This window comes from Triticum aestivum, chromosome 5D (assembly GCF_018294505.1).
Source record: "Triticum aestivum cultivar Chinese Spring chromosome 5D, IWGSC CS RefSeq v2.1, whole genome shotgun sequence".
Lineage (NCBI taxonomy): Eukaryota > Viridiplantae > Streptophyta > Magnoliopsida > Poales > Poaceae > Triticum > Triticum aestivum.
Window position 1 is genome coordinate 481,292,753 of NC_057808.1, and position 21,642 is coordinate 481,314,394.

Consider the following 21,642-nt stretch of genomic DNA (forward strand, 5'->3'; position numbering starts at 1 on the left):
ATTTGCCGTTCAAACCTATGTAAAGTCAAACTAAAAGCCAATCATTTGATAATACAAAATTATTCTAGCTAGTTCATACATCTCAATTTTTCATATGACAATGTTGAATTGTTGACCAATTTTGTGTATGTAAGCAAAGTTAAATGCGAATGATCCTTCAATATAAAATTATTAGGTAGTATGTGAGGCACAAAATATTTTCTGGCTTCATTGCCATCTGGCCCCCATGCCTAAATCCTGGCTCCGCCCCTGACCGTGGATGGGTCTCTTCACCCGCTCTTCTTTCAATATATGATACGCATGCATGCGCATTTTTAAAAATAAATAAAAATAAAGCGCTCACTCCAAAAATGCATACTCCTTACAATGTGGCTGTCGCATCTGAAATGGAGAGCATGATTGATGATGTGGTTACGGATTTGGCGTCGCCTCATTGGCTACCACAGTTGGGTTTCAGGAGGGGCTCGCCCGAAGTGATGTATAGTACTCGCTGGTGTATGTGCGTTGTGACTTGTGAGCTTGTGGAAGGGGACGATGGCATGTTCACGTTTTTTTCAAGAAAATGCACCAAAATGTCATCTTATATCTGATAGTTATCAAGAAAAATAATAGCCAGTGGTCATTGGTAAAATATATCCAGCATAATCTTGCGGCAACGGTGATCTGGGACTCTCAGCACTCTTGAAGTGCAAGTTCTTTGCCTGGCTTGCATTCCGTAATAGATGTTGGACCTCGGATTGGTTGGCCAAGAGGGGCCTTCCACATCAGGCGGCGTGCCCCCTTTGCGATCAAATGCCCGAGTGCATTGGTCATATCCTACTGACTTGTGTTTTCACACGCTCAGTTTGGCACATCATCTTGCAAGCTTGGGGTTTGTCCATGTAATCACAGGTTTTTTTTTAGGGACCATGTAATCACAGGTTAGTTCTCGTATATTTTATAACTAGTCGCGACTAAGAGCATCTCCAACAGCCACCGAACGCGCCGCGCGCTAAAACGGACTTTGCCGCGCGCTCATCGCCTGGTTTGGCGCGGCGGGCAGCGCTGGCTCCAGCAGCCGCGCTAAAATGCAGCGCGCGCGACTCGCACAAACAACATATGCATTTCAAATAGAAGCAAAAATGATCAAACTAAATCAACAATAAATAGTTCAATTTCGTTATTACAACCCAAACAAATAGTTTATCGTTCAGTACAACAAATAGTGCAATAAACACAACAAATAGTTCATGAACAATACAATGTCGAACGCACAAATCATGCTCTTTGTCGTCCATGCCATGCCCACCACTCCTCAATGAGATCCTTCTGAAGATCATTGTGCGCTGTGGGACGCCGAATGGCATGATAGGAGGCAACAAAATGGACCACCCTTTCAGCCCTCCGTCGCACTCGCACGGGATGTCCCAAGAGCTCATACTGTGAGTAGTCTAAATCTTGGCCACGCTCATTCTCGATGATCATGTTGTGCATGACCACACAAGCGTGCATGATGTACCAAAGCATTTTTTGATCCCAAAATCTAGCCGGTCCTCTCACAATAGCAAATTGGGCTTGTAAAATCCCAAAAGCTCTCTCCACATCTTTTCTAGCCGCCGCCTGAGCATTGTGGAAATCAAGATTTTTCTTACCTTCCTGCTTTTTCAACGGCTTCACGAAGGTTTGCCACTTTGAATAGATGCCATCCGCTAGATAATAGCCATAGTTGTATGTACGGCCATTTGCTACAAACTGCACCGGTGGCAACTCACCATTTGCAATCTTACTCATCAGTGGTGACCGGTTGATAACATTGATGTCATTCAAAGATCCAGGCATTCCAAAGAATGCATGCCAAATCCAAGTCTCTTGATCGGCCACCGCTTCAAGGATTATAGTGGAACCCTTTTTTTGCCCGTGGAATTGCCCATGCCATGCCTTTAGACAATTTTTCCAACTCCAATGCATGCAATCTATTGAGCCAAGCATGCCAGGAAAGCCGCGAGCTTTGTTCATCGTCAATAGCCTTGCGGCGTCTTCAGCATTGGGAGATCTCAAATACTCCTCGCCAAACACTTGCACAATTTCGACTGCGAAGCGCTTGACACACATGATGGCTTGGCTCTCACCCATAGCCAAGTGATCATCAACTAGATCAGGCCGGATACCGTATACCAACATACGCAAAGCGGCTGTCACCTTCTGAAAGGTGCTATGCCCGAGCTCTCCGGCGGCATTCCTCCTTTGCTGAAAAAACCGGTCATGACTCGCTAGTTTCTCTGCAATGCGCCTGAACAACTCGGTGCTCATCCTAAACCGGCGACGAAAGTACGACTCCGGGTATGTGGGATTCTCCACGAAACAGTGCCTCATCAATCTGTTATGGGCATCGATCCTATCCCTCCAAATTTTCTACCGACCCATAACCGAACCACCGTGTTTCGATTTTTTATTGATATGCATAGCTAGGATCATTGCAAGATCCTCCTCCTCTTCCATATCAAATTCTTCTTCGGAAGAATCATACGACGAACTCATCTACAATGTTCAATACTATGCTATAAAAACTAGAATCAACATGCACCAAATTCATGACGTTTGAGCAATACATACCTTGCAGGCGTTTTGTCGAACACCTTGCGGGCGCCGAGCGGCAGCGAGCGCTCGGGCGCTGTTCGTCGGAAGACGGACGCGCGTGAGGGGCGGCAGGACTAGAGGGGGGCGGAGAAGCCGCCGCGACGCGGGGATAGGCCGGGGAAGCGCCGGAACGGTCGCCGGGTGGCGCGGGCGGTGGCGGTGGCACGGTTGGATGGGGGGTGGGAGTGCGAGCGAGCGCGCGAGAGTCCAGCACGCGGGAGCGGGCGCTGCAAATAAGCGGCGCGTGATCCTATTTCGGCCCGCGCGCTGAACTAGATATGCCGCGCGCGTTGTTTTTGCGTGCCCGCTGAAGCCACTATACCGGTTACACGGGCGCTAAAACGGGCAATTTTACGGTGCGGCGCTAGCTTGGCGCGGCTGTTGGAGATGCTCTAACTACAATGGTAGAAACAAACAGACCAGAGAAGCATTTCCTCTCGCCGCCAATAAAAGAAGTAGCATGCTCGTGGGGCTATCCAGGCGTGCGGTGAGAGCTCCTATTTGCCACCCGCGAGCGGTGGTGGACCTTCACTGAAGACAGAGCAAATGGGCCGGCCCATTAGGAGGTAAACGAGCTCTAGATAAGTAAAAGAAATAACTGAAAAGTCATGCGCGAGCAAGAGCTCGCGACCTCCTTCTCGTGAACGAGTGCTACCAACTGATCAAACTGGTGAGTTCTAGTGATAGATTAGAGGCGCGATAGTTTAAGTTTCGTATTCTTTTGAAAAAATTCAAAAATAACATTCGTAATATCCGTTAAACATTTTCTTAATCTACGTTGAACATTTTAAATAATACACAAAGAACTTTTTGTATTAACGAAGATTTTTTAATATACGTTGAACATTTTTAAAAATGTATGAATATATGTGTTGAACAATTTTCGAATACGCATTGAATATTTACTAAAAAATCATTGAACAGGAACGAGCGCACCAGCGGAGCATGTGGGTCGGCCCATTTTAGTGTAGGCACAATAGTTCTGCTTCCGGTTTTGGAACCTATAAGGTTAAAGCCGGTTTTTCCTTGGTTTCTTATTTTTAAAGTTTAATTTTACTTTTCCAAAAAAATCAGAAATTTCAAAAAATGTCCGCATTCCAGAATTTGTCCATATTTTTTTATTAATAGTGTTCGATTTTTAGAAAAATGTTCAGACATCTCAGTAGTTGTTCGAATTTTCAGAAGATGTTCCTGTTTACAATAAAATGCCTTTTTTAAATAATGTTCAGAATTTTGATAAATTTTGCATTTTCCAAATAAAATCACAATTTTAAACAACCTGCCCTTTTTATAAAAAAATGTTTGGAAAATTTTCAAAATTGCCTATGTTTTTAAACATGTTCAAATTTCAAAAAATCACAAATCTGAAATAATGTTCCATGATTTTCAAAAAATGTTTGATTTTTTTAAAAAATATAGTAATTTCGAAAATGTTCACGGTTTCAAAAAAAGTTTTGTGATTCTCAAAAAGTTCACGTTTTCCAATAATTTTTTCCATAATTTTTTGGATAGGTGTACAAAGACGAAAGAAAAGTACGGAACCTGCTTCCACGGCTCTACTGAAGAACAGAGCATCGCATCGAAATACAATACGTGTATAGGAACGGCTCAGGGCAAGTCAAATCGAACTGGCGGCCGCCGGGTGACAGAAGTAGCAACCGACTGTAATAAACAAGGGCCACAGGAAATCAGGATCGGATCTTCCTACTAGCGCAGCGTGTTGGACAGTAAAGGCACTGGAAATCAGAAATCGACCTAAAGCCACGCACACGATAAAAGATCCAAGGTCACAGCTCGGTACCAAGAATAGGGAGTCTAGGACACTGGCGGTGAATATGCCAAGGCCGAGAGTAGTTATGGAGGGCTTCTGGGCTTGGGGCTGTGAGCGGTCATGAATTTTTACCGTACATTTCAGCGTGTCACACTTCTATGGAAATTGGAAGTACAACCAAAACAAGAGTTCTCAACTAGGACTTCCAGCCATACAACAAAAATCGCAATAAAATCAGCTACACCAGATAACACAAATTTCAAACAAAAAAGGAACACTGCATGGTCTAAACCTTTTTGTCAAATGTAGGAGTGTCCACATGGACCTTACTCCCACAACACAAACCAGATAACTCTGTTTGAGTTCCTGACAGATTCAGATCAAAAGCTACCAAGAAAAAATAGCAAACAGATTCAGATCAGAAAACTCAGTTTGAGTTTCCTGACGGGTTCTGAACGGCTGAAGATTTCTAAATTATGGAAGAAAACCAGTGCCTCAAAACTTATTTCTTCTAAAAAAATGGAGTGCTTCAAAACTAACTTTTCTAATGGAGTGCTTCAAGGTATGTCTACTGTATGTATGCTCCTTCTAATCTCTACCTGCTCAGGCTCACCAAGCGTGCACCCCCATCCCCTCTAGATGACATACCGGACTGCGAGCGAGCCCTTCCATCATGGAACCGTGAGCCGCCACCACCATAGCCTCCACGGGATCCCTGGCCACTCCTGTCGCTTTGGAACATGTCGTTTTGGTAGCCACCACCACGACCAGAGCCTCCGGTTCGGCCGGCATAGCCTGACCTCCCACCGCCTCGCCGCCCTTGTGATGATACAAAGTTCTCCTGCCACTTGCCCAAACCGTACGAGTCTTGACCATCACCACCCCTGCGCCTTGGCGGTGCACCCTCAAGGGCGCCACCAGTCCTCGCCTCATACGCCCTCTCATTGCTCTCCACAAGGACAGAGAGCCTATCCGCCATCTGGAAGAATAGTCCCTGCAGCCTAGTTTGATCCACGTTCTGGAAAATGATGCAATTCGTTGGTTGGTCCCAGCTTGCATGAAGCTCCTCATGCATCATCATCTTGCTAACAATGCTGTGAGCCTGTTTCTCGCTGAGGTCAAACATCGTAGTGAGCTGGTCAAGGCTCAGGGACTCGTAGCAAGACGAGTAAGAAAACAGATAGGTTCTCAGAGCCTCTTCCTTGATCTTAAGCTTCAGCATTTCAAGAATATGCTCCTTGTTCCTCAAAAGCTTCCAGGTATCGAGTGATCTGATGACACTGAAAGCCTTCTCGTAGTCACCCTTACTGAGGGCTCTTGTGGCAGCCAATACATGGTCCCTCACAGTCTCCGGAGGACCAACAAAAGTCTGTCTCTCACTAATTTCAAGAAGCCTGCGGAATGTTTTGCTCATAGGCCTCCGCTTATCGAAAGCACTGGCAGCCATGTTGGGGACCTCAATTAGCATAGCACAAACCAAGTGTGTGGCTTCCAAAAGTTCAAGATTTATATGCATATGGTAAGGCATCATCCTTCTCCTCTCAAGTCTTTCCTGCAAGAATAAGAGTAACGATAGTGTGAATAGTGATGATCACTTTCCAAAAATATGTGTACATAGTATATCTTCTGAGAACAGCTTTATATATTAAATCCTGTAGCTAAACCCAAGAATTGGAGCAGATATATCAGTTATGGAAATACTTAGAGTAAGAGCTGATAATCTTTTCAATATGGATGAAACATCAGAGTTATTTCATGTAAAATCAGGATTCAAGTATTTGAAAATTCAAAAAGAACGAGTAGCAAGTAATGAAATAACAAATAAATGCACGAATAGAAAGTCTATTGAGGAATTCTGTTAACAGACTTGTTCTAGTACAGAAATAACTCCTTTTCCAAGTATGAATGTTTTATGCAGGACTAGGTGACAACATACTGACCAGTGTGTGGCTACCCAAATAAGGGACAAAGAAAGTGTGTGTTCTGGGGGTAGGAAGTTCACCTGTTCAGGAGTTTTGTCATGGTATCGGCTGTGCTGTACCCCTTGTGCAAGCAACTCTTTCACTCTCCCAAATGAATATAGCTCAGACAGGCAACCATGAGCTTCAGCGATATAACCAGCCCTGAAAGCACATAACCCCAGTTGGGCCATGACCCTGTTGTATAAAATCTGTGATGATATGTCCATAAGTTGAACCCCATCTTGTAAACGACTCATTAAGATCAAGTCACGAGCCACTGAAAATTCATCAGAGATTGCATAGTGATATATCTGACACAGCATTGCTCGGGCTTTGGTCCTTTCATCTCCATGCTTGTAAATCAGAGACATCAGATCATCCATCAAAGCTCTGTTGCTTGGTGGGAAAGTAGGCTTCCTAGGCACAACCTCTGGAATCACAACAAATGGTGGCGGTCCCCTATTGTCATCAGCTTCTTGATGCTCCTCACCAGCCTCAGTATCTCCATCATCCATGCTAAGTTCGGTCTGCTCGGCCAGTTTCCTCATTGCATCATACACTTCTTGAGGTTTGTAGTAGACTAGTTCAACACGACGCAATGCAACCTTCGCAGCAGCCTTAAAGTTCTGAACCCTTTCTTGGTAATCTTGGACATTCTGTGCAACCACCAAAAACAAGGGTTCGTCTCTAAGCCTCTGAACATAATCTTTTGTATATGGATCGCTGCACTGTAAACTCTTGAAAAATTCAGAGTCAATTCTCTCCAGAAACGCAACAAGGTCACCTGTAACATGGATCATTCCATCATAGGCAGCACCCTTCTGAGTTTCCTTCTCATCAGGCTCCACTGAGGTGTCTACAACAATATTAGGATATTGTTGCAGTATATCAAGCACAAGAAGCATATTATCAACACATTTCTTCCACACGTTGATCGGCATATGACCAAGTAAGCTAGGATTGACATCAAACTGAGCAGAAATCACATGAAAAATAATTTCAAGCTTCTGGGCAGGGGTTTTTGCCACACGAGTCAAAAATGTTAGCTGCTCCACACGCTCAATTCTCCCAGTGCCCTTCTTACCCCTCGACGCCACAATCTCCTTAAGCTTTTTATCAACAATATCCCATGTGATCTCACTGGGGTCTTTCAAGAACTGTTTGTCCATAATCTCATCTTTCTTGCTCAACTTCTTTTCCCAGGCTCCACCCAGTTCACTCTTATTGTCATCGCTACTGTCATCTGGATCTGGTTCAGGATCCACAATATCTACGTCACTACCATCATCACCACTATCATCATCCGAAACCTTGTCTGCAATGTGATCTTCAAAACTCTCTGGATTATCTCTGCACTTCTGGATCAGGTCTTCATACTGCTTATTGTTCTTCTTAAGTTTTTGTCTCACTGCATTGTGTGCCTTGGAGTTGCTGCTGCTCATCTTCGTCTTGGCTTCCTTGTTTGCAAGAGCCTCAGCAAGGAAGTCCTCCAGTAGTACCAGAGTTGTGATGTACCTATTTGGAATTTTGGTAGATTCGTTGACACGAACAACCTTCTCAAGCTGCTTATTGAGCTTGTCAAAACTCTCTTGCAAGCTAATCCAGTCATTGATCTTCATTGCATTGCGCATCTGGTCGGCAGTAGCTTTCATCTCGTCATTGCGCTTGTCCTTCAACGAGCGAATCACACGATGGCTCTCAGTATCAGAGTCGTCACTGTCATCTGAATTCAAATAGCGGTTCTTGGACCCATCACGACCCCCATCACCAGCTTCTGATTTTTCACTGTCGCTCCCTTGTTCTGACTCAATCTCGTCCACCTCCTCCTCGGAGTCACTGTCTCCCTGATATTGGGTAGAACAGAACAAAGATAAAAGGTATTAATGCATTTGACGAGGACGAAATTTATACATATTAGTTACTGTATAAGGATGAAACAAAGAATTGGAGTCAGCGACTAAGTACCTGTCCCCAAAAACGAGATGCCATGGCTGTTGTTTGTTTGTTATCCTTCAGCTAGATTCAAAGCTCTGCAAAAGTAATACAGGTAGAGACAGAATTATAATCAGAACAAACTACAGAAGAAAGCACACGGAGTTTAATTGAACCACAGGCTGGCAGAACGAATAACTTATATCCTCAGAACACACAGTTGACTCTAACGGAATAGCAGAACCATGCTTAGGGACTGATTCAGATGGACCAATCAACCTCAAAGACAAACAATAGCTCATCAGAAGCAGTTAAACAAGACAACTAAGTTCGCGTCTATGAGCATATAGACCTATAAACTGATAAACTATACGGTTTAACCTAAACATAAACCAACTGGATTGAGGAATCGCAAGGGGCCGCGACCAAACACGATACGTCGGCTAAGCATAGAGTCTGCGATATCCCACGGAGTCGGGGTGGCGCCCGTCCTGTCGTCGGCTGCTAGGGCTGGGACACGGCGGCGGGCTGGCGCGCGACGAGGCGGCGGCGTCGAGAGCGCTGGCCGCCGGGATGCAATGCTAACTCGGAGAGAAATTCGATCGGGTCGATTTTACCTTGCCTTGAGTCGCGACGGCGGAGCGGAGCAGGCTCGGATCTAGCGGAGATGGGAGGCGTTCGGCGGCGGAAGGCGTGCTGCGTGCAGGGCGGAGGCGCGGAAGGACTGTAGAGGTGGAGAGGGTTAGGGTTTGGTTTCGGAAGCGTTTTTGTATGAGGGCTATTTTTTTTCTCAAGAGATTTTTTTTTTGCATATTTTCTCAAGAGATGGTCGCGCTGGACTCTTGGCGGGCTGGGTCGGGCGTTTGGGGTAACATGGCACATGGGCTGGTGAGGCTGGGCCTGTGTCCTCCTTCCGAATTTTCTGAAGAGATGGTCGTGCTGGACCCATATTTTCTTGTTTCGTTTTTTTATTTTTATTTTTTCCTTCCGTTTTTGTTTTTCCTTCTTTAAATAATTTGGGATTTCGAAAAAGTTTCAAAATTCAAACAAAAATGCGAATTTTGAAAAAGTTCGAGGAGCCAAAAAATGTCCTTGAATTCGAATAATATACACGAATTTGAAAGCTGTTTGTAATTTCAAACAATGTTCGTGAACTTGAATATTTATGAACATTTTGGACTCACCAGCAAGCAGACGGAGGCCGAAGTTGCATACATCCCAATGGAGGACACGGCCTATGGTGAGCCAACGCCACCCTCCTCGTCGATTCATGCGCATCACCATGGGCTAGGCCCGTGCTCACTGCACCGAAATGATGTTGGCCGGGCGGGAGGCCTTGTTCCGGCAGACGCGGGCCGACAAGGAGTACAACCTCTGCCTCCCCGAGGAGCACCCGCGCGCGGAGGAGCAACTTGCCATCGACATGGCGATCGTGTTTGACATGGACGTGGCCAAGCAGGAGGCGTTAGTCCACTCCTATCGCACCGCCTGCGACCGCTGGCGGTACCGCCAACATCAGGCAGAGCTAGAAGCCGCCTTTAAGGAGACCGACGAGGCGACAGACGAAGTCTACAGTAAGAGCGAGGACGAGGACGACATCGCTAACTCCCTTACGCCCGCGCCCCGCCGCAGCGACCATGAAACTGACATGTTCAAGGGCATCGCCGGCTGCGAGGAAGAGTAGAGCATGGAGGTTGCCGGCGCTTGGGTCGCAGGAAGACTGCTGCTCTTTCGCTCCCGCTGAAGCCAAGCTCGGCGGGCTCATCATTGTCGCCCGATTAGCCGCTTGCAAGCTGCGGAGGCGGAGCTTCAGTTCCCGGGGCTCATGGCCTGCCGGACATGGAAAATGGGCGCCGACGGTCATTTAAGTTAGATTTAGAGTCCGGTCTAATTCAAATATGTCGAAAACCGTGGCGGGGAGGCGACGTGGCGTTATATAGTGCAAAAAGTCACTTTGGAGGATGAGCTCAAGTGAGCCTTATATTTTGAGTAGTGCCAAAATAGTACTTTGGAGTTTTCAAAAAATTGAAAAAAAATTCAACACGTTTGTATGGATGGATATTACAGATGTGCATATTTTGATGCTGAAATAAATAACCACGCGAGTTACACAAAACATGAGAAGGTCGTGATTTTGGAAAGATGACCCGTGCATGTTTTATTCACTATTTAGAAATCACCATTTTATCATTTTTGTATAGCTCACATGTTTACTGATTTCATCACCAAACTTTATAGATGTGTAATATACATCCATAGGATCTTGTAGTTTTTTTTCCAGAATATTTGAAACTTTAAGTGTGATTTTTAAACTATTTAAAATAAAGTCCTCCAATGCACCTGGCTCCCAAAAATCCACTCTCGATATAGTGTTGCTATAGCGTGATATAGCTTCGCTATAACGGATTTTAAGGGCTGCGCTATTTTGTTATAGGAAGCTATCATAGGAGCAAGTAAACCACATGCCATGGTTAGTTCACAATCTTAGCATAACAAAGGAAAATGTCAATTTTAGTTCCTCAAGCGGAGAAAAATTGTCACAAAAAAACTAGTAATATTATTATTATTATTATTATTTATTGTTGGCCCCTGAATATGTTGTAAAGAAGAAAAATAACTTCGAGAAGGGATCCACAATTACAACAATCTATGAGCAAGCATGCGTGAAGAAGAAGGAAAACCAAGGGTACAAACTCAGAAAAGGCAAGGCTTTTGAGAAGGAGACCAAAACGCCTCCCAATACATCGGCGCCAAGGGAATGAAGCCTCGCGGAATATGTAGACGGTTGAACTAATGAAGATCTAAAACCCTAGGATGAAAAGAAAAGAAAACTATTATTACTACAGAAAAGTTACTAAGGGTGAGAACTATAACGAAAACATGTGGAAAATTCCAAATGAGAATATAAAGAACATAAATGTAATGCAATGAGGGAATTAGAGAATATCGCACGCATAATCAATACACATTTATGAAAATCACTATTTCTTAATCATTCATTATTGTTCTGAAATCACTGGTAGTTCTTTTTTCAATTCTATCATTTTCATTTCTATTTTTTTTCAGTTACGTTGATATCAATATTCTCTTAAATATTTTTATTTATTTGTTTTTGTGGGGGAAATCATTTGTTAAGAAATGTGCTTTACCTTGTTATTCTAAGCTGTGTTGTCCCGACTACCACGTGTGCAACACCACATCATCGGTCATACACCCCCAATTCTAAATATACTAAACCTAGCTAGGATTCTTTTTTACAGTTTTTTTGACTTTTTCTTGCAGTGAAAACTCAGCCAATGGGAAGCCGACACGTTAATTAGCGGGGGAAATTGCAGGGTACGCCTTGGGTGCACTTAGCGATCTGTGTCGATAGCGATTAGCGGATTGGTTTTCTCTTCTCCTCTCGATTACCTCCGCGTGTCGATGCTTCTCTCGAAGGTCCGGGTGGGCTCTCGGCCTCCACCGCCCACCGCTCAACCGTCGATGCACCGCTTCACCGCCATATCTCCCTATAAATGGCTCCCGTCTCTCAAGCTCGCTTCAGCGCCCATACCCATCACGCAGCGCCCACACGCACCAGCAGGGAGCGGCGGTGACGGCCATGGGAGGCCTCAGCCAGCACAGGTCCGGACGAGGTGGTGCTGGCAGCCGGCGAGGTCCCCTCGGTGCGCGGCGTGGTTCGTAGCGGACCGCGCCGCGGCGAGGGCGACAACCAGCGCAGGCCATGCATGGCACCGCGAAAGCAAGCACGAGGCCATGGAGGGGCTCACGCAGCGCGCGGCAGGGCATGTCTAGGCGGAGCTAGCGTTGCGACGGCGGCAGGTGCGTGCGAGCGGTGACCCTGAGAGGGGACTTGCGGCGTGACTGCGGCATGCAGCAGTGGGGATCTCCCCAACGTTCCTACCCCTCTTCTGATATGGGGAACCATGGATTACCGGTTTCTTGCTGAATCTTTAGTCGCGTGGAAATGGCGTCTCGGCATGGACGCGACGGTGCGGCCACCGGCGCCCTGCGTCCTCCACCGGTGTCTCATGCACATGCCCCTGCCCCCTTTCTTTGGTCGTCCACACCGTCTCCGTCTCAGCCGGTGGATGTCCATATGCCGGATAACGAGTGCAGCGGAGATCACGGTCTGTCCTGCCAGTCCTCTGTCACTTTTTCCGGTGGCTTTACTACTACTCATGCAGGTGGAGTTCACATGAAGGAGCTTGCCATGGCCCAAGCATCATTCTGGGCGTAGCTGCCCACCCCCGTGTGACGCTTGCTCCAACGCAGACCAAGTGTTCAGCGTAATGCCAGAAGGATTTGCCTGAGCAGCCGTTGTTCCGCCAATCCTCTGTCGACATTATGCATTTTGCCGGAGCAGCCGTTGTTCAATTTGTGGAATTTAGTCAGACTGGTGGCATTCCTTAATTTCTGATTCCTGTTTATGTTTGGTATTGATTATAATGGCCTGTGTGAAGAGCATTAGGATAGACAAGCAAGCCTTTTGACATTCATGTTGTGTATTTTGTTTCTCTGAGCTATGTTGCCTATGATTTTGAATTTGAATGGGTCTGCGGCTTCTGTTCACTGAACAAATAAATGCATGTATAGATGATAGCCTTTTTTCCCCTTGGATTAAAGAAAGGATTAGTAGTACTTGTGACTGTTTTTCTTATTGGTATTCAAACAAGAACAAATCGCTGTTGATGTTTAAACTCTCTAGAATTCCTAAATTCTAATATTTCTCTTAAACTTCTGGTAAAGATTTGGAGCTGTAAATTATTTATTCTGGCAAATCTAACTGCTGCTTCTTTTGCCTAGCATCCTTTCGATGAAATATTTCCAGTCACTAGACTATACTTGCTATTCCAAGCACATACAGGCCTACGGATGTCCAGTAAGAGAAGGTACAACAAATTCACTTGGTTTGTGAATGTCCTTGGGGTTTGTATTAATATAAGCTAGCAACTTTTCATATGTATGCCAGGTTATCTTCAAGTCATAGAAGCATTGTCGAGCCCTGGAGCTGTGACAGCGCCGTCCCAGCCACCGACGTCCTCTTCCATGCCCTGGCCATCCAGGCGGTGTGCCACGGCTATCGTACCCCAATAATGATGACGAAGAGGTCTTCCTGCTTCAAAAACAGGGCTTCCCCACGGCGTCCTCCTGGATGTTGATCGTGTCCTTGCACCGGCGGCGGCCGGAGCATGAGAGGTACGCCCAGAGAGACATGGCCTTGGATTGGAGCATTGCAGGCATCGATCCTCTTCGTGTACGGTGGCGTAGGGCTCAGCCCGATGAGCTGCAGTTCACCAGTTGATTCCTTACCTGTAAGATGAGCAAGAAGGAAAATAGTTTGTGCTATATATACAACTGAACTGGACAATCACATAAAAGGTAGATATTTGCACATCTGATTTCTTTTGTGTAGTCTGGGTACTCTTCCCCATGGTGTTAAAAATATACTGCATATGTTTGTTAAGCTGTATGACTTACGTGAGTTTGTAGCACACTAAGTTAACCCAAGAATTTGTTGGTTATTTGGCCTTGCCTGAGCACGGTTGGTGAAAGCAGCAATTCTTGCTTTGATTTTTGTTGTTCAGTTAAATCATTCACATGACTACCTCAATTGTAGATGCCAATAAAATTTCCTATAAACTTGATCAAAGTATACAAATATTAATTTACGCAAAAACTAACATGCAATGTACATACCCATTTGATTATTTTGGATGCCAATCAAATGGCACAATTTTTGTGGCATATAATCAATATTTTGTTGATCAAATCAAGCGTCGGTGTTGTTCTTAAAATACGTGGAAGTGTTATAAACCTGATGGAAGGAGTACTACTGTTTAATCGAGGTCAGGGACCAAGCTACAACACCCCTGTTGCAATTGCAACATGATCCTTGTTGCAATCCAAACATGAATTCTTTTTCGAGTGTTTTTGGAAGGCTCCAACATGACCATTTTGGAACAAGAGCCTCATTACAAATGCAACATGCCATTTGTTGCAAAAGAAGCATATCCACTCGCGACCGTGTCCGCCGTGTCCATGACCCGCAACCGCACCCCAGCCAACCACACCGCTGCGGCCGCCTACCCTCGCCGCCGTCAATCGTCACTATGGTCGCCTACCTTCACCACCGTCACTCATTGCAACACTAACCTCGCCGTTGCGGGGGATCAAGCTGTTGCCACGGTGTTGGGGAACGTGGTAATTTCAAAAAAATTCCTACGCACACGCAAGATCATGGTGATGCATATCAACGAGAGGGGAGAGTGTCGTCTACGTACCCTCGTAGACCGTAAGCGGAAGCGTTATGACAACGCGGTTGATGTAGTCGTACGTCTTCACGATCGACCGATCCTCAGTACCGAACGTACGGCACCTCCGCGTTCAGCACACGTTCAGCTCGGTGACGTCCCGCGAACTCACGATCCAGTAGAGCTTCGGGGAAGAACTTCGTCAGCACGACGGCGTGGTGACAGCGTTGATAAAGTTACCGACGCAGGGCTTCGTCTAAGCACCGCTATGATATGACCGAGGTGGATTATGGTGGAGGGGGGCACCACACACGGCTAAGAGATCAATGATCAATTGTTGTGTCTCCAAGGGGTGCCCCCTCCCCATATATAAAGGAGTGGAGGAGGGGGAGGGGGCTGGCCTCCTATGGCGCGCCCCATGAGGAGTCCTACTCCCACCGGGAGTAGGACTCCCCCTTTCCAAGTAGGAGTAGGAGAGGAGAAGGAAGGGAGAGAAGGAGAGAAGGAAAGGGGGGCGCCGCCCCCCTCCTTGTCCAATTCGGACTAGAGGGGGAGGGGGGCGCGGCTGCCCTGGCCGCCCCTCCTCTTCTCCCACTAGGGCCCATTAGGCCCAATATACTCCCCGGGGGGTTCCGGTAACCCCCCGGTACTCCGGTATATGTCTGAAACCTCCCGAAACATTTCCGGTGTCCGAACATAGTCGTCCAATATATCGATCTTTACGTCTCGACCATTTCGAGACTCCTCGTCATGTCCGTGATCATATCCGGGACTCCGAACTACCATTGGTACATCAAAACACAAAAACTCATAATACCGATCTTCACAGAACTTTAAGCGTGCGGACCCTACGGGTTCGAGAACTATGTAGACATGACCGAGACACGTCTCCGGTCAATAACCAATAGCGGAATCTGGATGCTCATATTGGTTCCTACATATTCTACGAAGATCTTTATCGGTCAAACCGCATAACAGCATACATTGTTCCCTTTGTCATCGGTATGTTACTTGAAGGAAATATGCCCTAGAGGCAATAATAAAGTTATTATTTATTTCCTTATTTCATGATAAATGTTTATTATTCATGCTAGAATTGTATTAACCAGAAACTTAGTACATGTGTGAATACATAAACAAAACAAAGTGTCCCTAGTATGCCTCTACTTAACTAGCTCGTCTATCAAAGATGGTTGTGTTTCCTAAACCATAGACATGTGTTGTCATTTGATGAACGGGATCACATCATTAGGAGAATGATGTGATGGACAAGACCCATTCGTTAGCTTAGCATTATGATCGTTACAGTTTCATTGCTACTGCTTTCTTCATGACTTATACATGTTCCTCAGACTATGAGATTATGCAACTCCCGAATACCGAAGGAACACCTTGTGTGCTATCAAACGTCACAAGTAACTGGGTGATTATAAAGATGCTCTACAAGTGTCTCCAATGGTACTTGTTGAGTTGCATAGATCGAGATTAGGATTTGTCACTCCGATTGTCGGAGAGGTATCTCTGGGCCCTCTCGGTAATGCACATCACTATAAGCCTTGCAAGCAATGTGACTAATGAGTTAGTTGTGGTATGATGCATTATGGAACGAGTAAAGAGACTTACCGGTAACGAGATTGAACTAGGTATAGTGATACCGACGATCGAATCTTGGGCAAGTAACATACCGATGACAAAGGGAACAACGTATATTGTTATGCGGTTCGACTGATAAAGATCTTCGTAGAATATGTAGGAGCCAATATGGGCATCCAGGTTCCGCTACTGGTTATTGACCAGAGAGGTGTCTCGGTCATGTCTACATAGTTCTCGAACCCGTAGGGTCCGCATGCTTAATGTTCGTTGACGATATAGTATTATATGAGTTATGTATGTTGGCAACCGACTGTTGTTCGGAGTCCCGGATAAGATCACGGACATGACGAGGAACTCCGGAATGGTCCGGAGATAAAGTTTGATATATGGGATAATAGTGTTTGGTCTCTGGAAGGGTTCCGGAATTCACCGGAAGGGGTTCCGGATGTTTCCCGAAATGTTTGGGTACGAGAAAACTTTATTTGGGCCAAAGGGGAAAGCCCACAAAGTTTTTGGAAAGCGCAAAAGGAAGTTTTGCGGAGTCCAGGGGCCAGACGCCAGGGTCCCTGGCGTCTGGGTCCAGACGCCGGGAACCCTGGCGTCTGGCCCTGGACTCTTGCCTTTCGGGTGAAACCGACTTTGTGGAGGCTTTTACTCCAAGTTTCGACCCCAAGGCTCAACATATAAATAGAGGGGTAGGGCTAGCACCCAAGATACATCAAGAAACACCAAGCCGTGTGCCGGCAACCCCGTCCCCTCTAGTTTATCCTCTGTCATAGTTTTCATAGTGCTTAGGCGAAGCCCTGCGGAGATTGTTCTTCACCAACACCGTCACCACGCCGTCGTGCTGCCGGAACTCATCTACTACTTCGCCCCTCTTGCTGGATCAAGAAGGCGAGGATGTCATCGAGCTGAACGTGTGCTGAACGCGGACGTGCTGTACGTTCGGCTTGATCGGGATGGATCGTGAAGGTGTATGACTACATCAACCGCGTTGATAAACCCTTCCGCTTTCGTTCTACGAGGGTACGTAGACATACTCTCCCCTCTCGTTGCTATGCATCACCATGATCTTGCATGTGCGTAGGAATTTTTTTGAAATTACTACGTTCCCCAACAGTGGCATCTGAGCCAGGTTTATGCGTAGATGTTATATGCACGAGTAGAACACAAGTGAGTTGTGGGCGATAATAGTCATACTGCTTACCAGCATGCCATACTTTGATTCGGTGGTATTGTTGGATGAAGCGGCCCGGACCGACATTACGCGTACGCTTACGCGAGACTGGTTCTACCGACGTGCTTCGCACACAGGTGGCTGGCGGGTGTCAGTTTGTCCCACTTTAGTTGAATCGAGTGTGGCTACGCCCGATCCTTGTTGAAGGTTAAAACATCACATACTTGATGAAAAATCGTTGTGATTTTGATGCGTAGGTGATACGTCTCCAACGTATCTATAATTTTTGATTGTTCCATGCTATATAATATTCTGTTTTGGACATTATTGGGCTTTATTATACATTTTTATAATATTTTTGGGACTAACCTATTAACCGGAGGCCCAGCCCAGAATTGATGTTTTTTTGCCTATTTCAGAGTTTCGCAGAAAAAGAATATCAAACGGAGTCCAAACGGAATGAAACCTTTGGGAACGTGATTTTTGGAACGAACGTGATCCAGAGGACTTGGACCCTACATCAAGACATCAACCAGGAGGGCACGAGGTAGGGGGCACGCCCTCCACCCTCGTGGGCCCCCTGTTGCTCCAGCGACGTACTCCTTCCTCCTATATATACCTACGTACCCCCAAACTACCAGATACGGAGCCAAAAACCTAATTCCACCGCCGCAACCTTCTATACCAGTGAGATCCCATCTTGGGGCCTGTTCCGGAGCTCCGCCGGAGGGGGCATCGATCAAGGAGGGCTTCTACATCAACACCATAGCCTCTCTGATGATGTGTGAGTAGTTTACCTCAGACCTTCGGGTCCATATTTATTAGCTAGATGGCTTCTTCTCTCTTTTTGGATCTCAATACAATGTTCTCCCCCTCTCTTGTGGAGATCTATTCATGTAATCTTCTTTTACGGTGTGTTTGTTGAGACCAATGAATTGTGGGTTTATGATCAAGTTTATCTATGAACAATATTTGAATCTTCTCTGAATTCTTTTATGTATGATTGGTTATCTTTGCAAGTCTCTTCGAATTATCAGTTTGGTTTGGCCTACTAGATTGATCTTTCTTGCAATGGGAGAAGTGCTTAGCTTTGGGTTCAATCTTGCGGTGTCCTTTCCTAGTGTCAGTAGGGGCAGCAAGGCACGTATTGTATTGTTGCCATCGAGGATAACAAGATGGGGTTTATATCATATTGCATGAGTTTATCCCTCTACATCATGTCATCTTGCTTAAAGCGTTACTCTGTTCTTATGAACTTAATACTCTAGATGCATGCTGGATAGCGGTCGATGTGTGGAGTAATAGTAGTAGATGCAGGCAGGAGTCGGTCTACTTGTCTTGGACGTGATGCCTATATACATGATCATACCTAGATATTCTCATAACTATGCTCAATTCTGTCAATTGCTCAACAGTAATTTGTTCACCCACCGTAAATACTTATGCTCTTGAGAGAAGCCACTAGTGAAACCTATGGCCCCCGGGTCTATTTTCCATCATATTAATCTTCCAACACTTAGTTATTTTTATTGCCTTTTATTTTACTTTGCATCTTTATCATAAAAAATACCAAAAATATTATCTTATCATATCTATCAGATCTCACTCTCGTAAGTGGCCGTGTAGGGATTGACAACCCCTTATCGCGTTGGTTGCGAGGATTTATTTGTTTGTGTAGGTGCGAGGGACTCGTGCGTGGCCTCCTACTGGATTGATACCTTGGTTCTCAAAAACTGAGGGAAATACTTATGCTACTTTGCTGCATCACCCTTTCCTCTTCAAGGAAAAACCAACGCAGTGCTCAAGAGGTAGCAAGAAGGATTTCTGGCGCCGTTGCCGGGGAGGTCTACGCAAAAGTCAACATACCAAGTACCCATCACAAACCCTTATCTCCCGCATTACATTATTTGCCATTTGCCTCTTGTTTTCCTCTCCCCCACTTCAACCTTGCCGTTTTATTCGCCTCCCTCTTTCTTTTTGCCCCTCGCACTTTCTGTCGTTATGTTTGAAATTGGGGAAACTATTGTCGATATGGACAATAGTAATAACATGGAAAATTCTGATGCTCCTGCTGAATAACCCCCTACCTTACATACAAAAAAAATTCGAATTGGTAGTGGTAATATTATTGGAAAAGGGGCTATTCAAGATTTCTTTACTTGTGCCAGTGCTTTGCCTTCTATGGGTAGTTCTATTCTTCATAAAACTAGTAGTCTTGCGGACGCTATTGCAATGCTTGTAGTTGAACTTGAAAGGCAATTTATGCACATGCACCCTTGCATACGAAGGATTTTCCTAGAATTTTCTAATATTGAGCATTCTTCTGTTAAGCGTGCCGCTACTATCTTTTTGGCGCATGAATTCAGATTTATAATAAAAGAGGCCAAAGAAATCTTTGCGCATTATAGGGTGGACGCTGGCCGTCCTCCCATAGAAACTATCCTATTTGATCAAGAGGAAATAATGCGTTTTCAATCTCTAGATTATGTTGCTTTTAATGAAAACCTTAGAAAAAAGGTTCCTACCAATGTTCTAGTTGATAGAATTTCTGAACTTAATAAAGATTTTGCTATTCGAAATAATGAGCTAGGATATTCTCTCGAGTATAGGCTCACAAAGTTCTGTCAAAAGAATGCTTATAATGATGAATTGGTTGTGCAATACGAAGGGCCGAAGGAGGAACCTATACCTCCTAAAGTTGATCTTGGGGACTTTTGTCCCATTAAATTTAGCCCTTTTGATTACTTTTGCTTGCCTCAAATAAAACTTGCCACTGAACGTAGAGAATACGAAATGAGTTTTAATGATCTATCCTATTATTATGGCAATACCTAGATCTATCCTTGCTATTATGCCTAGCTAGGGGCGTTAAACGATAGCGCTTGTTGGGAGGCAACCCAATTTTATTTTTAGTTTTTTTTCTTTTTACTTCTGTTTAGGAATAAATATTTTATCTAGCCTCTGGTTAGATGTCTTTTTATGTTTTAATTAGTGTTTGTGCCAAGTTAAACCTATAGGATCTTCTTGGATGATAGTTATTTGATCTTGCTGAAAATTCCAGAAACTTTCTGTTCACGAAAATAATTGTTAAAAATCACCAGAACGTGATAAAATATTGATTTCAATTGCTTCTGATCAATAAACAAAATTTCTAGGTCTTCCTATTTTGGCTGAATTTTTGGAGTTCCAGAAGTTTGCGTTAGTTACAGATTACTACAGACTGTTCTGTTTTTGACAGATTCTGTTTTTCGTGTGTTGTTTGCTTATTTTGATGAATCTATGGCTAGTAAAATAGTTTATAAACCATAGAGAAGTTGGAATACAGTAGGTTTAACACCAAAATAAATAAAGAATGAGTTCATTACAGTACCTTGAAGTGGTGTTTTGTTTTCTTTTGCTAACGGAGCTCACGAGATTTTCTGTTAAGTTTTGTGTTGTGAAGTTTTCAAGTTTTGGGTGAAAGATTTGATGGATTATGGAACAAGGAGTGGCAAGAGCCTAAGCTTGGGGATGCCCATGGTACCCCAAGATAATCTAAGGACACCTAAAATCCAAATCTTGGGGATGCCCCGGAAGGCATCCCCTCTTTCGTCTACCTCCATCGGTAACTTTACTTGGAGCTACATTTTTATTCACCACATGATATGTGTTTTGCTTGGAGCGTCTTGTATGATTTGAGTCTTTGCTTTTTAGTTTACCACAATCATCCTTGCTGTAGACACCTTTTGAGAGAGACACACATGATTCAGAATTATTAGAATACTCTATGTGCTTCACTTATATCTTTTGAGTTATATAGTTTTTGCTCTAGTACTTCACTTATATCTTTCAGAGCACAGTGGTGGTTTTGTTTTATAGAAACTATAATTCTCTCATGCTTCACTTAGATTATTTTGAGAGTCTTAAATATCATGGTAATTTACTTAAATAATCCTAATGTGCTAGGTATTCAATACTAGTAAAAACTTTCTTATGAGTATGTTGAATACTAAGAGAAGTTTGATGCTTGATGATTGTTTTGAGACATGGAGGTAGTGATATCAAAGTTGTGCTAGTTGAGTAGTTGTGAATTTGAAAAATACTTGTGTTGAAGTTTGCAAGTCCCGTAGCATGCACGTATGGTAAACGTTATGTAACAAATTTGAAACATGAGGTGTTCTTTGATTGTCCTCCTTATGAGTGGCGGTCGGGGACGAGCGATGGTCTTTTCCTACCAATCTATCCCCCTAGGAGCATGCGCGTAGTGCTTGGTTTTTGATGACTTGTAGATTTTTGCAATAAGTATGTGAGTTCTTTATGACTAATGTTGAGTCCATGGATTATACGCACTCTCACCTT

At 44.6% G+C, this 21,642-nt stretch overlaps 1 protein-coding gene across 3 annotated transcripts; it reads right to left on the bottom strand.

Annotated features, from left to right (window-relative positions):
• Positions 1–4,659: 4,659 nt before the first annotated feature.
• On the bottom strand, positions 4,660–9,052 carry LOC123122973 (eukaryotic translation initiation factor 3 subunit C). 3 transcript variants are annotated; one of them, XM_044543363.1, is made up of 5 exons: positions 8,898–9,052; positions 8,314–8,378; positions 7,050–8,192; positions 6,390–6,980; positions 4,660–5,939 (listed from the first exon to the last, which is right to left on the bottom strand). In XM_044543363.1, the coding sequence occupies exons 2-5, from the start codon at positions 8,335–8,337 to the stop codon at positions 4,983–4,985; spliced, it is 2,715 nt and encodes a 904-aa protein (XP_044399298.1). In that variant the 5' UTR covers positions 8,338–8,378; positions 8,898–9,052; the 3' UTR covers positions 4,660–4,982. The 3 variants fall into 3 exon arrangements, with proteins under 3 accessions (XP_044399298.1, XP_044399296.1, XP_044399297.1); XM_044543361.1 differs by having other exon boundaries at positions 6,390–8,192; XM_044543362.1 differs by having other exon boundaries at positions 6,390–8,192; positions 8,903–9,044.
• Positions 9,053–21,642: the final 12,590 nt, after the last annotated feature.